Raw genomic sequence first — 14,159 nt, forward strand, 5'->3', positions numbered from 1 at the left:
GATCCGGGTCGAGGCCTGGCGTCCACCCTCGGCTCCCCGGCGCCCCACGGCCACCCTCGGCGCCCCACGGCCACCCTCGGCCAACCCCAGCGCCCCACGGCCACCCCCGCCAACCCCAGCGCCCCACGACCACCCTCGCCCACCTCGGCCACCCCCGGCTCCCCACGGCCATCCCCGGCCACCCTCGGTGTCCCGGCTCCCTGGCCGCGGCTGGCCGCGCTCCGAGCAACGTGGCCGGCTTAGGGCTCCGCCCCTGTCACGCGGCGTTCGCGGTGACCAATGGCAACCAGCCGCCGGGCGCCCACTCCAGGCGCACTCGAGCCAATGGACAAGTCCTGAGGTGGGTTCCGCCCCACAGCGCGCCTCATCCGCCTCCCTGGCAGCCAATGGGAGGCGCCTGCGCGACCCTCCGAGGGGCGGAGCGGCAGCTGAGGCGGCGCGTCCCGACGAGGCGCGCGGACTGCGGCCTCCTGCCCGTGTCGGCGTGCGCCGCGGAGCGCCGAGTGGCCTCGAGCGCGCCCAACCGCCCGACCATGAGGTCCCCGGCCGTCAGACGCTTCCTCGAGTGCCTGCTGGGCCTCTACTTCGTCGCCCACATCCCCATCACCCTGTGCCTGGACCTGCAGATGGTGCTGCCGCGCGAACTCTTCGCGGTGGAGGTGAGCGGCGCCGGGATGGGTGGCGAAGCTGGGGAGGCCCCCTGGCGCCCCGCGACGCCTCCCAAACTTGCGTCGGCCTTCGCCCCTTGCGCTTCGTCGGTTTGTGCCGGTGCTCCGGGGCCCCGCGTTCTCTAACTCCCACTCGCCATCTTCCTCGCGCTCCCGGCTGCCGGGGGCACAGACGCGTCGTTCCCCTCGGGAGGTGCCGTCCTGCCCTGGGTCCGTGCGGGGTCCGTGCGGGGTCCCCGCGGTTCTCCTCGGGTCGGTTGGCGGGGTCTGCGGCCAGCGGCCGGGACTGGCCGAGGGTCTGAACTCACGCCCTGAAACCCGCCGAGGACTAGACCCCGTCGAGGGCGGCTGCAGGCAGGACCCACAGCTGGCACTTGGCCCGTGGAAGCGGGACGCCTCGCCTCCTGACCCCAGGGTGTGTGAGGGTGTGTATGCGGAGGAGACTTCGGGCCTTCCCTTCATCCCTGGCACTCCTGCCCTCTGCCCTCCTCCCGCCTGTGTGTGGAACCGAGGGCGGCACGGACCTGCCCGCCTGGAGTTCGCGATTTGCCTCCTGTTCTTCCTGCCACAATTTTCCCCCTCAGAGCAGGGCTGTTTCCCAGTGGTGTGTGCCTTGCGGGTCCCAGGAGCCAACTGGAGCGCCCATCACCCTCCTCCAGAGGTTAAGAACCAAGGCTTCACGGTGCAACGCCCACTCCTGCAGATCTCCACTTGAGTAGCTTCTAGAAGCGAGTGTAACCGGCAGGACCTGGCTCGTATTCTCCCTGGGGGAGGCATAGGTAGTGTGTGGCCAATGCGCTGGGCTGTAGTCTGGGTTTCTTGGCTCTTCCAAGGCTGGCTGAGAGTCAGGGCAAGGCAGGGCTCTGATCCTTACCTCCGGAGAACTGGGGATTGGGGAGGCACAACGCCGTGTCTTAAGCTAATCTAACACCTGCAAGCCCCAGCATCCCATATGGGCTTAGGTTCATGTCCTGGCTGCTCCACTTCCCATCCTGCTCCCTGCTAATGCACCTGGGAGAGCAGCAAATAATGGCTCAAGTTCTTGGGACCCTGCACCTGCATGGGAGTCAGAAGCTCCTGGCTCCTGGCTGCAAATCAGCTCAGCTCCAGATGTTGTGGCCACTTGGGGAGTGAGTGAACCAGCGGATGGAAGACCCCTCTCTCTGCCTCCTTCTTTCCATAAATTGTTTTTCCAATAATTTTTTTTTAATAAGAGAATTGTGTTAAGCTATATGCCCAGACACAGGTTCTGTTCGTTTCCTGTTGCTACCATAACAAACAATCACACACATAGGGACTTATCCCAACTTTATACATCTATTTACTTAAAGATTTATTTTTATTGCAAAGGCAGATCTACAGAGAGAAGGAGAGACGGAGAAAGATCTCTCTACTAGTTCACTTCCCAAGTGGCCGCAATGGCCAAAGCTGAGCTGATCTAAAACCAAGAGCCAGGAGCTTCTTCTGGGTCTCCCAGGCCACAAGCAGAGAGCTGGATGGGAAGTGGAGCAGCCAGGACATGAGCCTAAGCCCATGTGGGATCCCAGGCAAGCAAGACAAAAATTTAACCACTAGGCTATCCAGGTCCCCCAAGCTTGTTTGTAATGTTTTATTTTCATTTTATTTGTAAGACAGAGACAAAGAAGTGTTCCATCCCTTGATTCGCATCCCACATGCCCTCAACAGTCAGGGCTAGCTGGGCCAGGCCCAAGCCAGGAACCCAGGACATCAGCTGGGTCTCCGGTGTGTGGGTGGCAAGGACCCAAGGACTTGAGCCAGTGCTGGGTGTGTGTGATTTTAGAGGGCTGAATCAGAAGCAGAGGAGCTGCGAGGTGAACCAGTCGACACCTAGGAGTGACGCAGGTGTCCCAAGTGGCACTTTTAACTGCAGCCCACGGGATTTAGTGTACAGTTGGAGAGCTCCCAAGATTGAGCAGCTCTTGATGGGCTGGTTCCTTCCCAGGCCCCAGGAGAGCCTGTGGCTCTGCAGGAGGTTGCCAGCGCCCCCTGGCTGGGGGGCCGCATCACTGCAGTCTGTGCGGTCATCATGTTGCCACTTGGTTAAGTCTCCCTGTGCTCCGCTTCTCCAGGGACACTTGCAACGTGAAGGGCACACCACAAAACCCAGGGAAATATTCCCATTTCAAGATCTTTACACGGATCTGTAGGGTCCCTTTTTGACGTAGGAACAGTCACAGGTGCCGGAGATTATGATGTGGACATCTTGGAGAGCAGTTCAGCCTACTGCACAGGACCAGGTGGGATGATGGGATTTAGGAGGATCAAGGCTGTGATGCCGCACGTTAAGCCTCTGCCTGTGGGTGTTCATTTCATGTCCCGGCTGCTCCACTTCCCTACTAATGGCCTGAGAAGGCAGTGGAAGATGGCCCAAGTCGTTGAATCTCTGCAACCCACGTGGGAGACCTGGAAGAACTCCTGGCTTCAGACCAGTCCAGTTCCAGCCTTCGCAGCCATGTGGGGAGTGAACCACAGGCAGGAGAGTTCTCTCTGTAACTCTGCCATCTGTTTATGGGAAATAGAATTAAAAGATAGCCTTATTTTGGTGCAAAATTTTTGAAGTCAGTGCAGAAAGTTCATGAACATGTCCACTGCTTGTCATGAAACCTGCCTGGATTTCTGAAGAGACTTGGCAGCTGCTGATTTCTCCCTTCTGGGTGAGCCTGCTCCACGTCCTAACTCCCATCATGCTGTAAAACGTGCTCAGTGACATGGTGACCCCATTTGTCTCCTTGATGAAAATTTTAAGATTTACTCATTTATCTGAAAGGCAAGTTGACAACAAGCTCTTCCATCCACTGATTCACTCCCCAGGTGGGCTCACCTGAAGCCAGGAGCTTCTTCCTGGTGTCCCTTGTGGGTACTGGCACCTATAAGGGATGTTGATGCCAAAGGTGGTGGTCTTACCTGCAAGCCACAGCACTTGCAGTTCAGCTTTGGCCCAATGCAGGCAGGCTCTGGCCAAAAGGCGACTGGCATTAAATAGCCAAGAGGCATCCTGGCTGGGGAGGCATGTGCTCTAGGTTAGGAATGCTGATTTTGTTGTTTCTTTGTGAAGAAGATAAAACTGTCAGATTCTCTTAGGAAAATGCCAGTTTAATTTTTAAGATTTTCTTCTTATTGGAAAGGCCAAGTTTACACAAGAGGAGAGCGAGAGAGCTTCCTTCACTGGTTAACTCCCCAAATGGCTGAGCATATCAGGGAACCAGGAGCTTCTTCAGGTCTCCCACGCAGGTGTGGGTGCCAAGGACTTGGGCCATCTTCCACCGCCTCCCCAAGCCATAAGCAGGGAAGCTGGATCGAAATGGAACAGCCAGGACATAAGCTGGCATCCACATGGGATGCCAGTGCTACTAGGTGGAGACTTAGCTTGCCACACCACCACCTTAGCCACAGAAGACCACGCCAGATTTTAACATCCATTCTTTTTCCTCCCTAAAAGAATAAATTTTCAGGCCCGGCACGATAGCGTAGTGATTAAAGTCCTCGCCTTGCACGAGCCGGGATCCCATATGGGTGCCAGTTCTAATCCCAGTGGCCCCGCTCCCTTCCAGCTCCCTGTTTGTGGCCTGGGAAAGCAGTTGAGGACAGTCCAAAGCCTTGGGACCCTGCATCAGCATGGGAGACCCAGAAGAGCTCCTAGCTCCTGGCTTTGGATTGGCTCAGCTCCAGCCATTGCGGCCACCTGGGGAGTAAACCATCGGACGGAAGATCTTCCTCTCTGTCTCTCCACCTCTTTGTATATCCAGCTTTCCAATAAAATAAAATAAAAAAAAAAGAATGAATGAATTTTCCCTTTGAACTTAAATGCCTGTGGGAGGGCATTTAGTGGTTGTGCTGAAAATTACAAATTAACTAAATCAACAGATGGAAAACCTTCCTAGGTTACAGAGACTTCAATTTGCACAGGAGGGCGGGAAGCATTTTGTAGGATGGTTTGTGGTTAAGTGACGTTTTCTGCAAAAAGGCGAGCGTCAGGCTGGACCATCAGTGTGCGTTAGAGAAGTGCAGGTTATTGAGCAGCAGCCCCTGCTTCTCGGGAGCTGTGTGCATGGCCACTCATGGATGGCAGTGTGTCATCTGTGAGGTAGAAATGGAGGCCATTCATTATCTCCTTGGGCAGTGTAGGCTAATAGGTAGTGAACATCTCCAGATGTGTCATCAGTCACATGAAGGCATCTGTGCATGGCTGGATTTGAGGGATGCCAGCTCCCTTTGTGCAGTGGGAACAGTAGTCAGCCCTGCTTACAGACGGGGAGGTGGGCACGGCGACAGTGCAGGCCTTCTCCACCCACCCTGGGTCCAGGCCTGGTTCCTGTGGCTGAATCCTAATTAGGAGAGCGGGCTGATGAGGATATTTACTTAAATGTGGCTAATCTCACCCTGCGTCGCCCAAACAGCACAGTGCTTCGCAGCCTGCTGCAGTGTGCAGGGCTGCGTACCAGTGGCATACAAAGTGAGGCTCAAAGGCTGTCGGCGCTGCAGGGAGTCTTCCCCGGGTATTTCCCTCCCAGCAGCTTAAGCCAGGAGCCTGGAGCTCTAACCCAGGTCTCCCGTGGGCTGGCAGGGACCCAGGCACTTGAACCATCTTCTGCTGGTTTCTCAAGTGCACAAACAAGGAGCTGGATCAGAACTGAAGCCACTGGGACTTAAACTGATGCTCAAATATTGGATGTTGGTGTTGCAGGGAGTTGGATGTTTCTGTGAAAGCAAGAGTAGACACAGACCTTCCATCTGCTGGTTTATGCCCGAATGGCCCCAACACACTGAAGCCTGGAGCCAGGAGCTTCCTCTGGGCCGCGCACATGCGTGCAGGGGCCCAAGCACTTGGGGCACCCTTCCACTGCTCTCCCAGGCCATCAGCAAAGAGCTGATCATTACTGCAACAGCTGAGTCTTCAGCTGGCACCCATGTGGGATGCAGAATTTATTTTTATTGAAAAGGCAAAATTTTACAGAGAAGAAACAAAGATGTTCTGTCCATTGGTTCAATCCCCAAATGGCTGCAATAGCCGGAGCTAAGCCAATCTGAAACCAGGAGCTTCTGGACCGCCCCCAGCCCCACAGGTACGGGGTCCCAAGGCTTTGGGCCGTCCTCCACTGCTTTCCCAGGCCACAAGCAGGAGCCAGATGGGAAGTGGAGCAGCTAGGATGTGAACTGGCACCCTTATGGGATCCTGGCACTTGCAAGGTGAGGATTTAGCCACTGAGCCATCTGGATCAAACTTTTAACCCCAGGTGTTCATTTTACAGATAAGGTCCAGCCCTGGAGGGGAAAGTGACGTACCCTTCCGTGTTTCCTTCCACCTCACCATCCTGAGCAGTGCCAGAAATTCAGACTTCAAATCAAGTGCAAATCAGAGATCACATGGTCAGCAAACCCAGCCAGAGGCATTCTGCTAAAAGAATGTTTGTTTCTGGGTGTTTGCTTCCAATTTACTTGCAGAATGGGGCCTCTATTTCATAATATAAAGGGCTTATCTTTTGGTTGAAAATTAACAGGAACAGTATCCTTGGATTTTTCCATTATGAGATATTCTTACCTTGGAGGTTTTTTTTCTTTTTTAAGGCAGTTACTTCACAGCCCAGATGGCCACAATGACCAGGGCAGGGCCAGACCAGAGCCAGGACTTAGCGCGTTAAGCCTCTGCCTACAGTGCTGGCATCCCTTAAGGGTACTGAGTTGAGACCGGTTGCTCCACTTCCAGTCCAGCTCCCTGCTATGGCCTGGGAAAGCAGTGGAAGATGGGTCAAGTCCTCGGGCCCCTGCACCCACACGCAGACCCAAAGAAGCTCCCAGCTCCCAGCTTTAGATCTGCATCACTTTGGCCATGGGGCCATTTGGGGAATGAACCAGCACATGGAAGATCTCTGGCTCCCTCTCTCTGTAACTGCCTTTCAGATTATGATTTTTATTATTATTATTTTTTTAAAGATTTATTCTTTTTTTTAAAGATTTATTCTTTTTATTACAGCCAGATATACACAGAGGAGGAGAGACAGAGAGGAAGATCTTCCGTCCGATGATTCACTCCCCAAGTGAGCCGCAACGGGCCGATGCGCGCCTATCCGAAGCCGGGAACCAGGAACCTCTTCCAGGTCTCCCACGCGGGTGCAGGGTCCCAATGCATTGGACTGTCCTCAACTGCTTTCCCAGGCCACAAGCAGGGAGCTGGATGGGAAGTGGAGCTGCCGGGATTAGAACCGGTGCCCATATGGGACCCCAGGGCTTTCAAGGCGAGGACTTTAGCCACTAGGCCACGCCACTGGGCCCGATTTTTATTTTTTTAACCTGAGGTTAGTCTCCCGCGTGGGTATAGGGCCCAAGCACTTGGTCTGTCCTCCACTGATTTCCCAGGGAGGTGGATCAGAAACGGAGCAGTTGAACTTGAGCCAGTGCCCCTATGGGATGTCAGTGTCACTGATAAGCTTCACCCTCTAGGCTGCAGTGCTGCCCCCTCCCCCAGCTGCCTTTATTCATACTAAGCCTTGTTTGGCTTTGACAGCCCGTTTATCAGGACAGTGCTCCCTCTGGGCAGCCTGTGCATCTGCTCCCACAGCTGTGTCCACCGGCACCTGTATCTGTGTCACACAATGGCTAGGAGGCTGGGGCCCTAGCCAGCCATGAGACCACTTATTCTCGAACCTGGCAGGGGCCCAGAAGCTCTTGCTCTGGGGCAGTGTGTTCTATTAATGTGCTGCTCGGTTCCTGAGAAAAGTGAACCCTGAGGGAGTTCGAGCAGACTTCTTTGTGGTATTGGAGTTAAAGTAGCCCCCACTGTCTCCCCGGGGGATAGGCTGGCTCTCTCACCACCTGCCTCCCGGATGTGGAGAAAGCTTTGGGGTGCTGTGCCCACTTGCTGTTGTGAAAGGGATGATTCTGGCGGTGGGCAGAGGTAAGGAGGCGACACTTGATATGGACCTCTTGGGCTGCATGTGACGCCGGGGGACAAGCCATCTGGAGCCTGGGAGCCCTGCACCTGCCCAGGCCGGTGGCTGCACTTCACCACACTCGTTCTTTTTCAGCTCAGAAACCTGCTGCAGTGGTACGCCAGGGAGTTCAAAGACCCTCTGCTGCAGGATCCCCCCGAGTGGTTCAAGTCCTTCGTGTTCTGTGAGCTTGTGTTTCAGCTGCCCTTCTTTCCATTCGCAGCATATGCCTTCTTCAAAGGTTAGTGAAAATGGTTCCCATTCTTGCTTAAAGTGTCTCCAAGGACAGTGGGCAGTCCCTGGAGCGGGAAGGCCCACAGGACAGATCCTTTAAAAAAGGCAGTGTGGCCCTGGCTTCTTGTCACCTGGTCATCATCTACAGCTCTCACAGAGCTGCTGTGCCCTCCCCACAACCACTGATTTATTGCTGGATTTTATTTCCATTTTGAATGGTATTGTGCCAGTTTATGGGGTTTCTGTGTTCCCACAAACACCCCTGGTTCTCAGAACTCAGGGAAGGAGCAGGGGTCGCAGCTGTCACACTGCGTGCTGGGCTCGAGCACGGACTGGCCCTGAGCCGCTCTGCTCCCCACCTCCACAGGAAGCTGCAAGTGGGTCCGCACTCCGGCCATCATCTACTCTGCTCACACCGTGACCACCGTGATCCCAATCCTCGCCACACTGCTGTTTGACGACTTCCCCAAAGGACAAGGACCCGGGACTTTCTCTGAAAAACTCATCCTTATTTCTGTCTACCTGCCCTACTTGCTCATCCCTCTCGTCCTGCTCCTCTTCATGTTGCGGAATCCCTACTACAAGTCTGAGGAGAAGAGAAAGAAGAGATGAGGGAACCCCTCCCGGCCCAGGGGACATGGCCATGGGCAGCTGCCTTTTAGACTCAATACAAAACTCCCCAGAACCCGTGTCTGCAGTTGCTTTTGAACCATGCCAAGCAGTGGCAGTGCACAACACTGAGGGGGTGGTGGGTGCCAGGATGGGCAGAGGGGTGGGCTGGATTCTGGCCAGTAGTGCCAAGACCACCTCACGTGCCTCAGAACCCCCGCGGGCTGCCCATGGCAGGGTCTCGTCACTGTACTCCCGGAGCTTGGTCTTTAGCTTGTCGCCACCTGCCAAGTGGAGACGGGATGTCTCTGGCATCTTCAACTTTGAAATCAGGCCTTTGCAATTCAATAAAAGCTCTCATATTTTCTTGCTTTCCCAACCCTAGGGGGAAGGAAGAAAATCCACCAGAATTGATTTAACTGTGTCCCCCTGCAGGCTCGGCCAGTGCAGCTCAGTCAGAAGCGGGTCACACCGAGGTGCTGGTCCTCACCTCCCCCATCAGCAGACCACCACCTGAGATGGCTCCCTGGACTCAGGTCCAGTCCCAGCCAAGGACGTGCCTGCACTGCTAAGCATCCTGCTCGCTTGCCCTGGAGGCTAGTGGACCCCGGGTGCCCGCAAACCCCTCTGCCCTAGCCCACTGAGCTGCTGAGCCCACCTGTCTGCCAGCTGGGACTGCTGACGCGCGTGTTTCTGGTCCAAATAAAGGTAGCTGCGGCCCCCTGCCTGGTCTGTTCTGGGGTATTTGTTCAGTGATGCCAGTTAAAAAGGTAACTCAAACCACATGAAAATAATTTATTGCTTTCCAAAGCTGAGTTTACAAGAGTCAAGGTGTGTGGCCTGCTCAGTTCAGGTGGATGGCAGGGGCGAAGACACGGGATTGTGAACACATGCCTGTGGGGCTACTGGCTCCCGGGACCTGGTCCAGTCACTCTAATGGGACAGAGGAGGTTTTTTTTTTTTTGTTTAGGGGACTTTTTTCTTTCTACCTTTGTCCTACAAAAGGGAAATCTTCAGTTCATTTCTGAAAAATAAATTGGTCGATAAATTCATTTTGTTCTGCTTCTACTTTACACAAAGCTTCGTATTCAACACGATACCTGAAACGACAGCGACAGAAGCACTCAGCGAGGAGCAAGACATGGGACATGCAGTGGGTCCTAGGAAAGTTAACTAGGGACAAGCCCCCACAAGCAAACCCTAAGCCTAAGAAAGCCATCCCACCTGGCCCCAGCCACCAGCCAGCCCTACCGCCTCAGCTTCCCACTCTGAGCTGAAAGGCTGTTGGCTGTGACGCGGTCTAGTAACCTTCCTAGCGAATGACAAGTGAGATGCTGTTTTTGGGAAAACAGCAGCAGTGAGCAGGACGGGTGGGTGACCACAGGAGCTGTGGCGTCTGGGTGAAGAACGGATGTGCAGCGCGGCTTCTCACCTCTCCAGCTGCATCTTCTTCTCTGCTATGAGAGCCTGGAGTTGCTGCTGCTGGGCTTCTCGTTGTTTTGCTATAGATTTGAGCAAGTTCCGAGAGCCAATGGCCTAGGAGGAGCAAACAGCATCAACAGGGCAGGCCCTTGGGGAGCTGGGACACAGCAGGAGGGAGAGAAAAGGGAAAGTGGAACCCCACAGCTTTGGGGGAGAGGCACACAGCACCCCGTGGCCTGCCTGCTGGTGCGCTTCCTCAGCCTTCATTTACAGGAAATTGACTAGAGCACTAACATGAAGAAAAAGAAATGACAGAGCCTGCTGGTGGTGTCAGTTCAGTGGGTCACCTGGACCAGAAACGAGCCATCAAGTTGTTTCCCAAGGAGCCGGGGGAGAGCGGGGGCAGCGGGGATGGAGGCGTGCTCACCTACCTTCATCTTCTCATTTTCAGCTTCCTTTGCAAGTTGGTCCACCAGCTCAATTAGACCACCAACTATTTTCTGAAACTGGCCAATCTCTTGAAGAAAGAACAAAAAATAAAATGTTTCCTTTCCTCAGCATCACCATTTCCCCTCAGCGTTTCTGGGACTAAAGGACAGTTTGGAGCCTACCAGCTAGGTCACACTTAGATCCTGAGTGCCCACTGAACCAGCCAGTTGTCATCTCGGGCTACAAAGGCACCGGGCCTCTAGTGGACGCCCCTCTCCTGCCTCCCTGCACGTGACCGCACAGGGCTGCTGTAGCAAGACCTCAGGACAGCACAGCGCCTCCGGTCTGGCCGTGGGGAGAGCACAGATTTCAGAAGATTGCCCAGAGACTGAATCTCCAGTTTACTTCCCTCAGTGGAGTGGAACAGCATGAACGAAGACTCGTACTAGAACCCAAGCCAGCTGCTGCCAGCCAAGCATTCCAGCTCACGGGGTCCCCAAAGGGCGTAGATCTGTGGCCCTGGTGGCATGGCGGCCTGGACACAAGATTCCTGGAGATTCCAAGCCAAGCAGGACTTGGTCAGTGGGCTGCTTCTAGACTGCAGTTACAGCCTCTAACAGCTGCAGGTGAAAACCATGAGGATAATTCCATTTGCTACCACCAAGCCATGCATGATTCTGCTTGATGGTTTCCAGGGGGTTGGGGGGTGGGGAGACAACCTCAAAAAACGGTGTATCTAGAAATACCCTCCCGGGCTGCTGCTTAGCCCAGGTGCATGGGGACCCACCCTGCCACTCTCGTGGGAGACCTAGGAGTTCCACGTTCCTAGCTTTGGCCTGTCTCTGACCTGGCCATTGCAACTGTTCCAGGAGTAAAAAGTAGTGGAAGATCTCTTCCTCTTTCTTTTGCTTTACCTTTCAAATTTTTATGTATTTCGAAGACATACACACATAATCTTCGTTGGAAGCTGGTTGCAATGGCTGGGGCTGGGCTAGTCTGAAGCTAAGAGCTTCTTCCAGGTCTCCCATATGGGTGCAGGGGCTCAAGCACTTGGGCCATCTTCCACTGCTTTCCTCAGGCACATTAACAGGGAAGTGGATCAGAAGTGAGATAGCCAGGACTTGAACCAGTGCCCGCATGAGATGCTGTTACCACAGTGGCAGCTTTACTCACTAGGCCACAATGCTGGCCTGCAGCTAAAATTTTCTTTAAATAAGGGGGTCGGCCTTGTACAGTGGGTTTAGTCACCACCTGTGATGTGGTATTCCATTCTGGCGTTGCTTCAAGTCCTGGCTGCTGCATTTCTCATCCAGCTCCCTGATAACACAACGGAACAGAAGAGGGCCCAAAAGCTTGAACCCTGCCAGCCATGCGGAAAACTTGAAGGGAGTTCTAGGCTCCTGGCTTTGGCCTGGTCCTTTGGGGAGTTCACCAGCAGATGGAACAATTCTCCCTCTTTCTCAGAAACACCCTCCCATCCCGAGCTGGTTTGACAGACATGGGGGACTTGGCACGAGAAGGCGGGAAGACAGGTGTGCCACCCGGGCTCGGGCGCTGCTACTCACTGCCCACAAAGTCCTTGCACTCCTCCTTGAGCTCTGTGGTCTGCTGCATAACCTCCGGGTCCAACACACGCAGCTTGTTGAGCTCGTCGAAGTGCAGCCCCGCCTCCCCCAGGACATCCTTGGCCATAGCTGCAAAGAAACCAGTCTCAGACCCGCCAGCTGTCAGTGCCATGGAGCCCAGCAATCCACAGGCTCACCTCTCCCTTAGCCCACACCGCCTGGCCTCACCTGCTTCCCTTCCAAGGCCCTAGAGAAGCTCTGCCTGCAAGCGTGACAGTGGCAGTCGGTAGGAAGCGTGTCGCAGGAGCAAGGGTCAGGAAAGAATAAAGTCCAGGTGCTTGTCACGGGCATCGTCCACTCAACACGCACCTCGAATGCCTACTACGTGCCCACATCGCTAGATGCTGGGGGTAGAGAGCTGACTGCAACATGGTGCCTGCCCTGGAGGACACACACATGAACTGAGCATAGGTACCGACTTAGGTGCTTTACAGAAATATCACAAGAGAGATGGGGACGGAGTGACAGCCCTATTTACATGTCCCCAGCTGTGTTCCAGAGGACACAGGCTTTTCAAAGACACTGAATGAAAACACACAAGAACAAATGAAGCAAGAAATATGAATTATAAATTAGAGTGGAGGTCAGCTTTGTGGCACAGGAAGCTGAGCTACTGTCCACAGCGCTAGCATCCCATACTGCAACACTGGTTCAAATCCCGCCTGCTCCATTTCCCGTCCAACTCCCTGCTGATGTGCCTGGGAAGGCTGGGGAAGATGGCCTAGACCAGCCTTATAGTAAACAAGCCAGTGAAAAAATGAATCTTTTCTAGACAATTGGGGTTAAAAAGTTTTTAAATTAGGAGAATGCTAGCAAAAGGTGCACTATGAAATACTATATACTTGCCTGAATTGGGAACCAAAGTTGGGCTGAACTTTTTCTAACAGAAAATACAAAAAGGAATGAGTGGAGTGTCAGCAGGAACATACCAGGGAGAGAGCCGGGGCCAGGCGTTCCAAGCAGAGAGCACAGCAAGCCCGACAGGCCCAGGCTGCCTGGAGGAGAGGAAAGGGGAGACTGCAGCCAGACCAGGCCACCGAGCTTCACGGGCAAGCGACAGGCTGGGTTGGTTTTTTTCACACATAGCAGAGAATCACCAAAGATGCCTTCCCTCCTGGGCACCCTGCATTCATGGCTCAAGAGGAAAGTCCACCCTCATGCTGGCTTAATTACAGCACTGACCCTGTTTAAAACTGGAAGGCTAGAACAGTGGCCCTACGGCCACCCCAACCCTCCGTGCTGCCCTCCCTTAAGCCTCCCTGTCTCCCTTCTACCTGCCCTGAAAGGGGGTGACGCTGGGAGTAGCCATCCCGAGGTGTCCCATGGGAGGCGCAGTGGTCAGCGGAGAGGTCGCCAGAACCTCTGACTAGAGGATTAGAGCTGCACACCTGATTAACCAGCCGCAGGGGGCCAACCAGGGGCCATCTGCACACCCCAAGCCTCTGGGCTCACTAGAACACCCTGAAGGAAGCCAGCGTCTTCTTTCAGAAACTTTGTTTTTATAAAGAGACAAATGGAGAGACACCTCCCATGCTTCTGGTTCACTCTCCAAATGCTCAGCTCCAGCCTTGGTTGTCTCGCACGGTGAGTGAACCAGCGGACGGAAAATCTTCCTCTGTGTCCGTCCTCCTCTCTATATATCTGCCTTTCCAATAAAAATAAATCTTAAGAATATATATATCAGAGGAACAAAAGGGCAGGTACACGGACATCTGTTTGTGTTCATGCCTGAGGCCGTCAGGGCCGCGAGCAGCGGGAGCCGCCTCTCAAGCAGCTGTCAGGCCTGGCGCTGGGCGCGAACCCACGGCCCTGGCGCGGCCGACCGGCAGGCTGCAGCAGCGGTTTACCAACTCGGGGCCCGGAGGGGCCGGGCTGGGGGCCGCGGGGCCACGAGGCGACGCGCCGGCCTGGCCCGAGTGAACCCCCACAACGACACCGCCAGCGCCAGGCCTAACGGAGCGCAGCACCCCGGGAGAGGGGAGCCACCCACGGCCTACCTGCCCTCCTGGCCGCCGTGCACTGCGCCCCGGGCCGACGCCGACCGCGGCCGCTGCCACGGATACCGGACCTGTGTGCGCGACGTCACTTCCGGGCACCACAGAGGCGCGAGGGGAGCATGATTGCCTACAAGACCCAGAGGCCTTTGCGCCGGCAAGGGTTACCGGAAGTGGCCGCGCTCTTACCCAACTCCTGCCTCCGCACCCTGTGCATGCCGGGATGTGTAG

General features: G+C 55.0%; 2 protein-coding genes across 4 annotated transcripts; one reads left to right on the plus strand and one right to left on the minus strand.

Annotated features, from left to right (window-relative positions):
- The first annotated feature begins 262 nt into the window (after window positions 1-262).
- On the plus strand, window positions 263-8,534 carry TMEM97 (transmembrane protein 97). Its single transcript, XM_004593900.3, has 3 exons — window positions 263-659; window positions 7,712-7,856; window positions 8,217-8,534. The coding sequence occupies exons 1-3, from the start codon at window positions 387-389 to the stop codon at window positions 8,459-8,461; spliced, it is 663 nt and encodes a 220-aa protein (XP_004593957.2). The 5' UTR covers window positions 263-386; the 3' UTR covers window positions 8,462-8,534.
- Window positions 8,535-9,238: 704 nt separating this feature from the next.
- Window positions 9,239-14,040, minus strand: IFT20 (intraflagellar transport 20). 3 transcript variants are annotated; one of them, XM_004593901.4, is made up of 5 exons: window positions 13,932-14,040; window positions 11,875-12,003; window positions 10,312-10,397; window positions 9,891-9,994; window positions 9,239-9,558 (listed from the first exon to the last, which is right to left on the minus strand). In XM_004593901.4, the coding sequence occupies exons 2-5, from the start codon at window positions 11,999-12,001 to the stop codon at window positions 9,477-9,479; spliced, it is 399 nt and encodes a 132-aa protein (XP_004593958.1). In that variant the 5' UTR covers window positions 12,002-12,003; window positions 13,932-14,040; the 3' UTR covers window positions 9,239-9,476. The 3 variants fall into 3 exon arrangements, with proteins under 3 accessions (XP_004593958.1, XP_058531523.1, XP_058531524.1); XM_058675540.1 differs by lacking the exon at window positions 13,932-14,040 and having other exon boundaries at window positions 11,875-12,006; XM_058675541.1 differs by lacking the exon at window positions 13,932-14,040 and having other exon boundaries at window positions 10,308-10,397.
- Between the last annotated feature and the right edge of the window lie 119 nt (window positions 14,041-14,159).

The sequence above is a fragment of the Ochotona princeps genome, chromosome 17, assembly GCF_030435755.1.
Source record: "Ochotona princeps isolate mOchPri1 chromosome 17, mOchPri1.hap1, whole genome shotgun sequence".
Taxonomy (NCBI): domain Eukaryota; kingdom Metazoa; phylum Chordata; class Mammalia; order Lagomorpha; family Ochotonidae; genus Ochotona; species Ochotona princeps.

Bases quoted from the DNA above. Each gene is read 5' to 3' on its own strand.
- TMEM97 (XM_004593900.3), top strand. From the start codon at position 387: ATGGGAGGCGCCTGCGCGACCCTCCGAGGGGCGGAGCGGCAGCTGAGG. The intron at 660-7,711 runs GTGAGCGGCGCC...GTTCTTTTTCAG, and splicing joins GCGAACTCTTCGCGGTGGAG to CTCAGAAACCTGCTGCAGTG. The intron at 7,857-8,216 runs GTTAGTGAAAAT...CCACCTCCACAG, and splicing joins AGCATATGCCTTCTTCAAAG to GAAGCTGCAAGTGGGTCCGC.
- IFT20 (XM_004593901.4), bottom strand. From the start codon at position 12,001: ATGGCCAAGGATGTCCTGGGGGAGGCGGGGCTGCACTTCGACGAGCTC. The intron at 9,995-10,311 runs GTAGGTGAGCAC...TGCTCCTCCTAG, and splicing joins CTGAAAATGAGAAGATGAAG to GCCATTGGCTCTCGGAACTT. The intron at 9,559-9,890 runs GTGAGAAGCCGC...CTGTCGTTTCAG, and splicing joins AAGAAGATGCAGCTGGAGAG to GTATCGTGTTGAATACGAAG.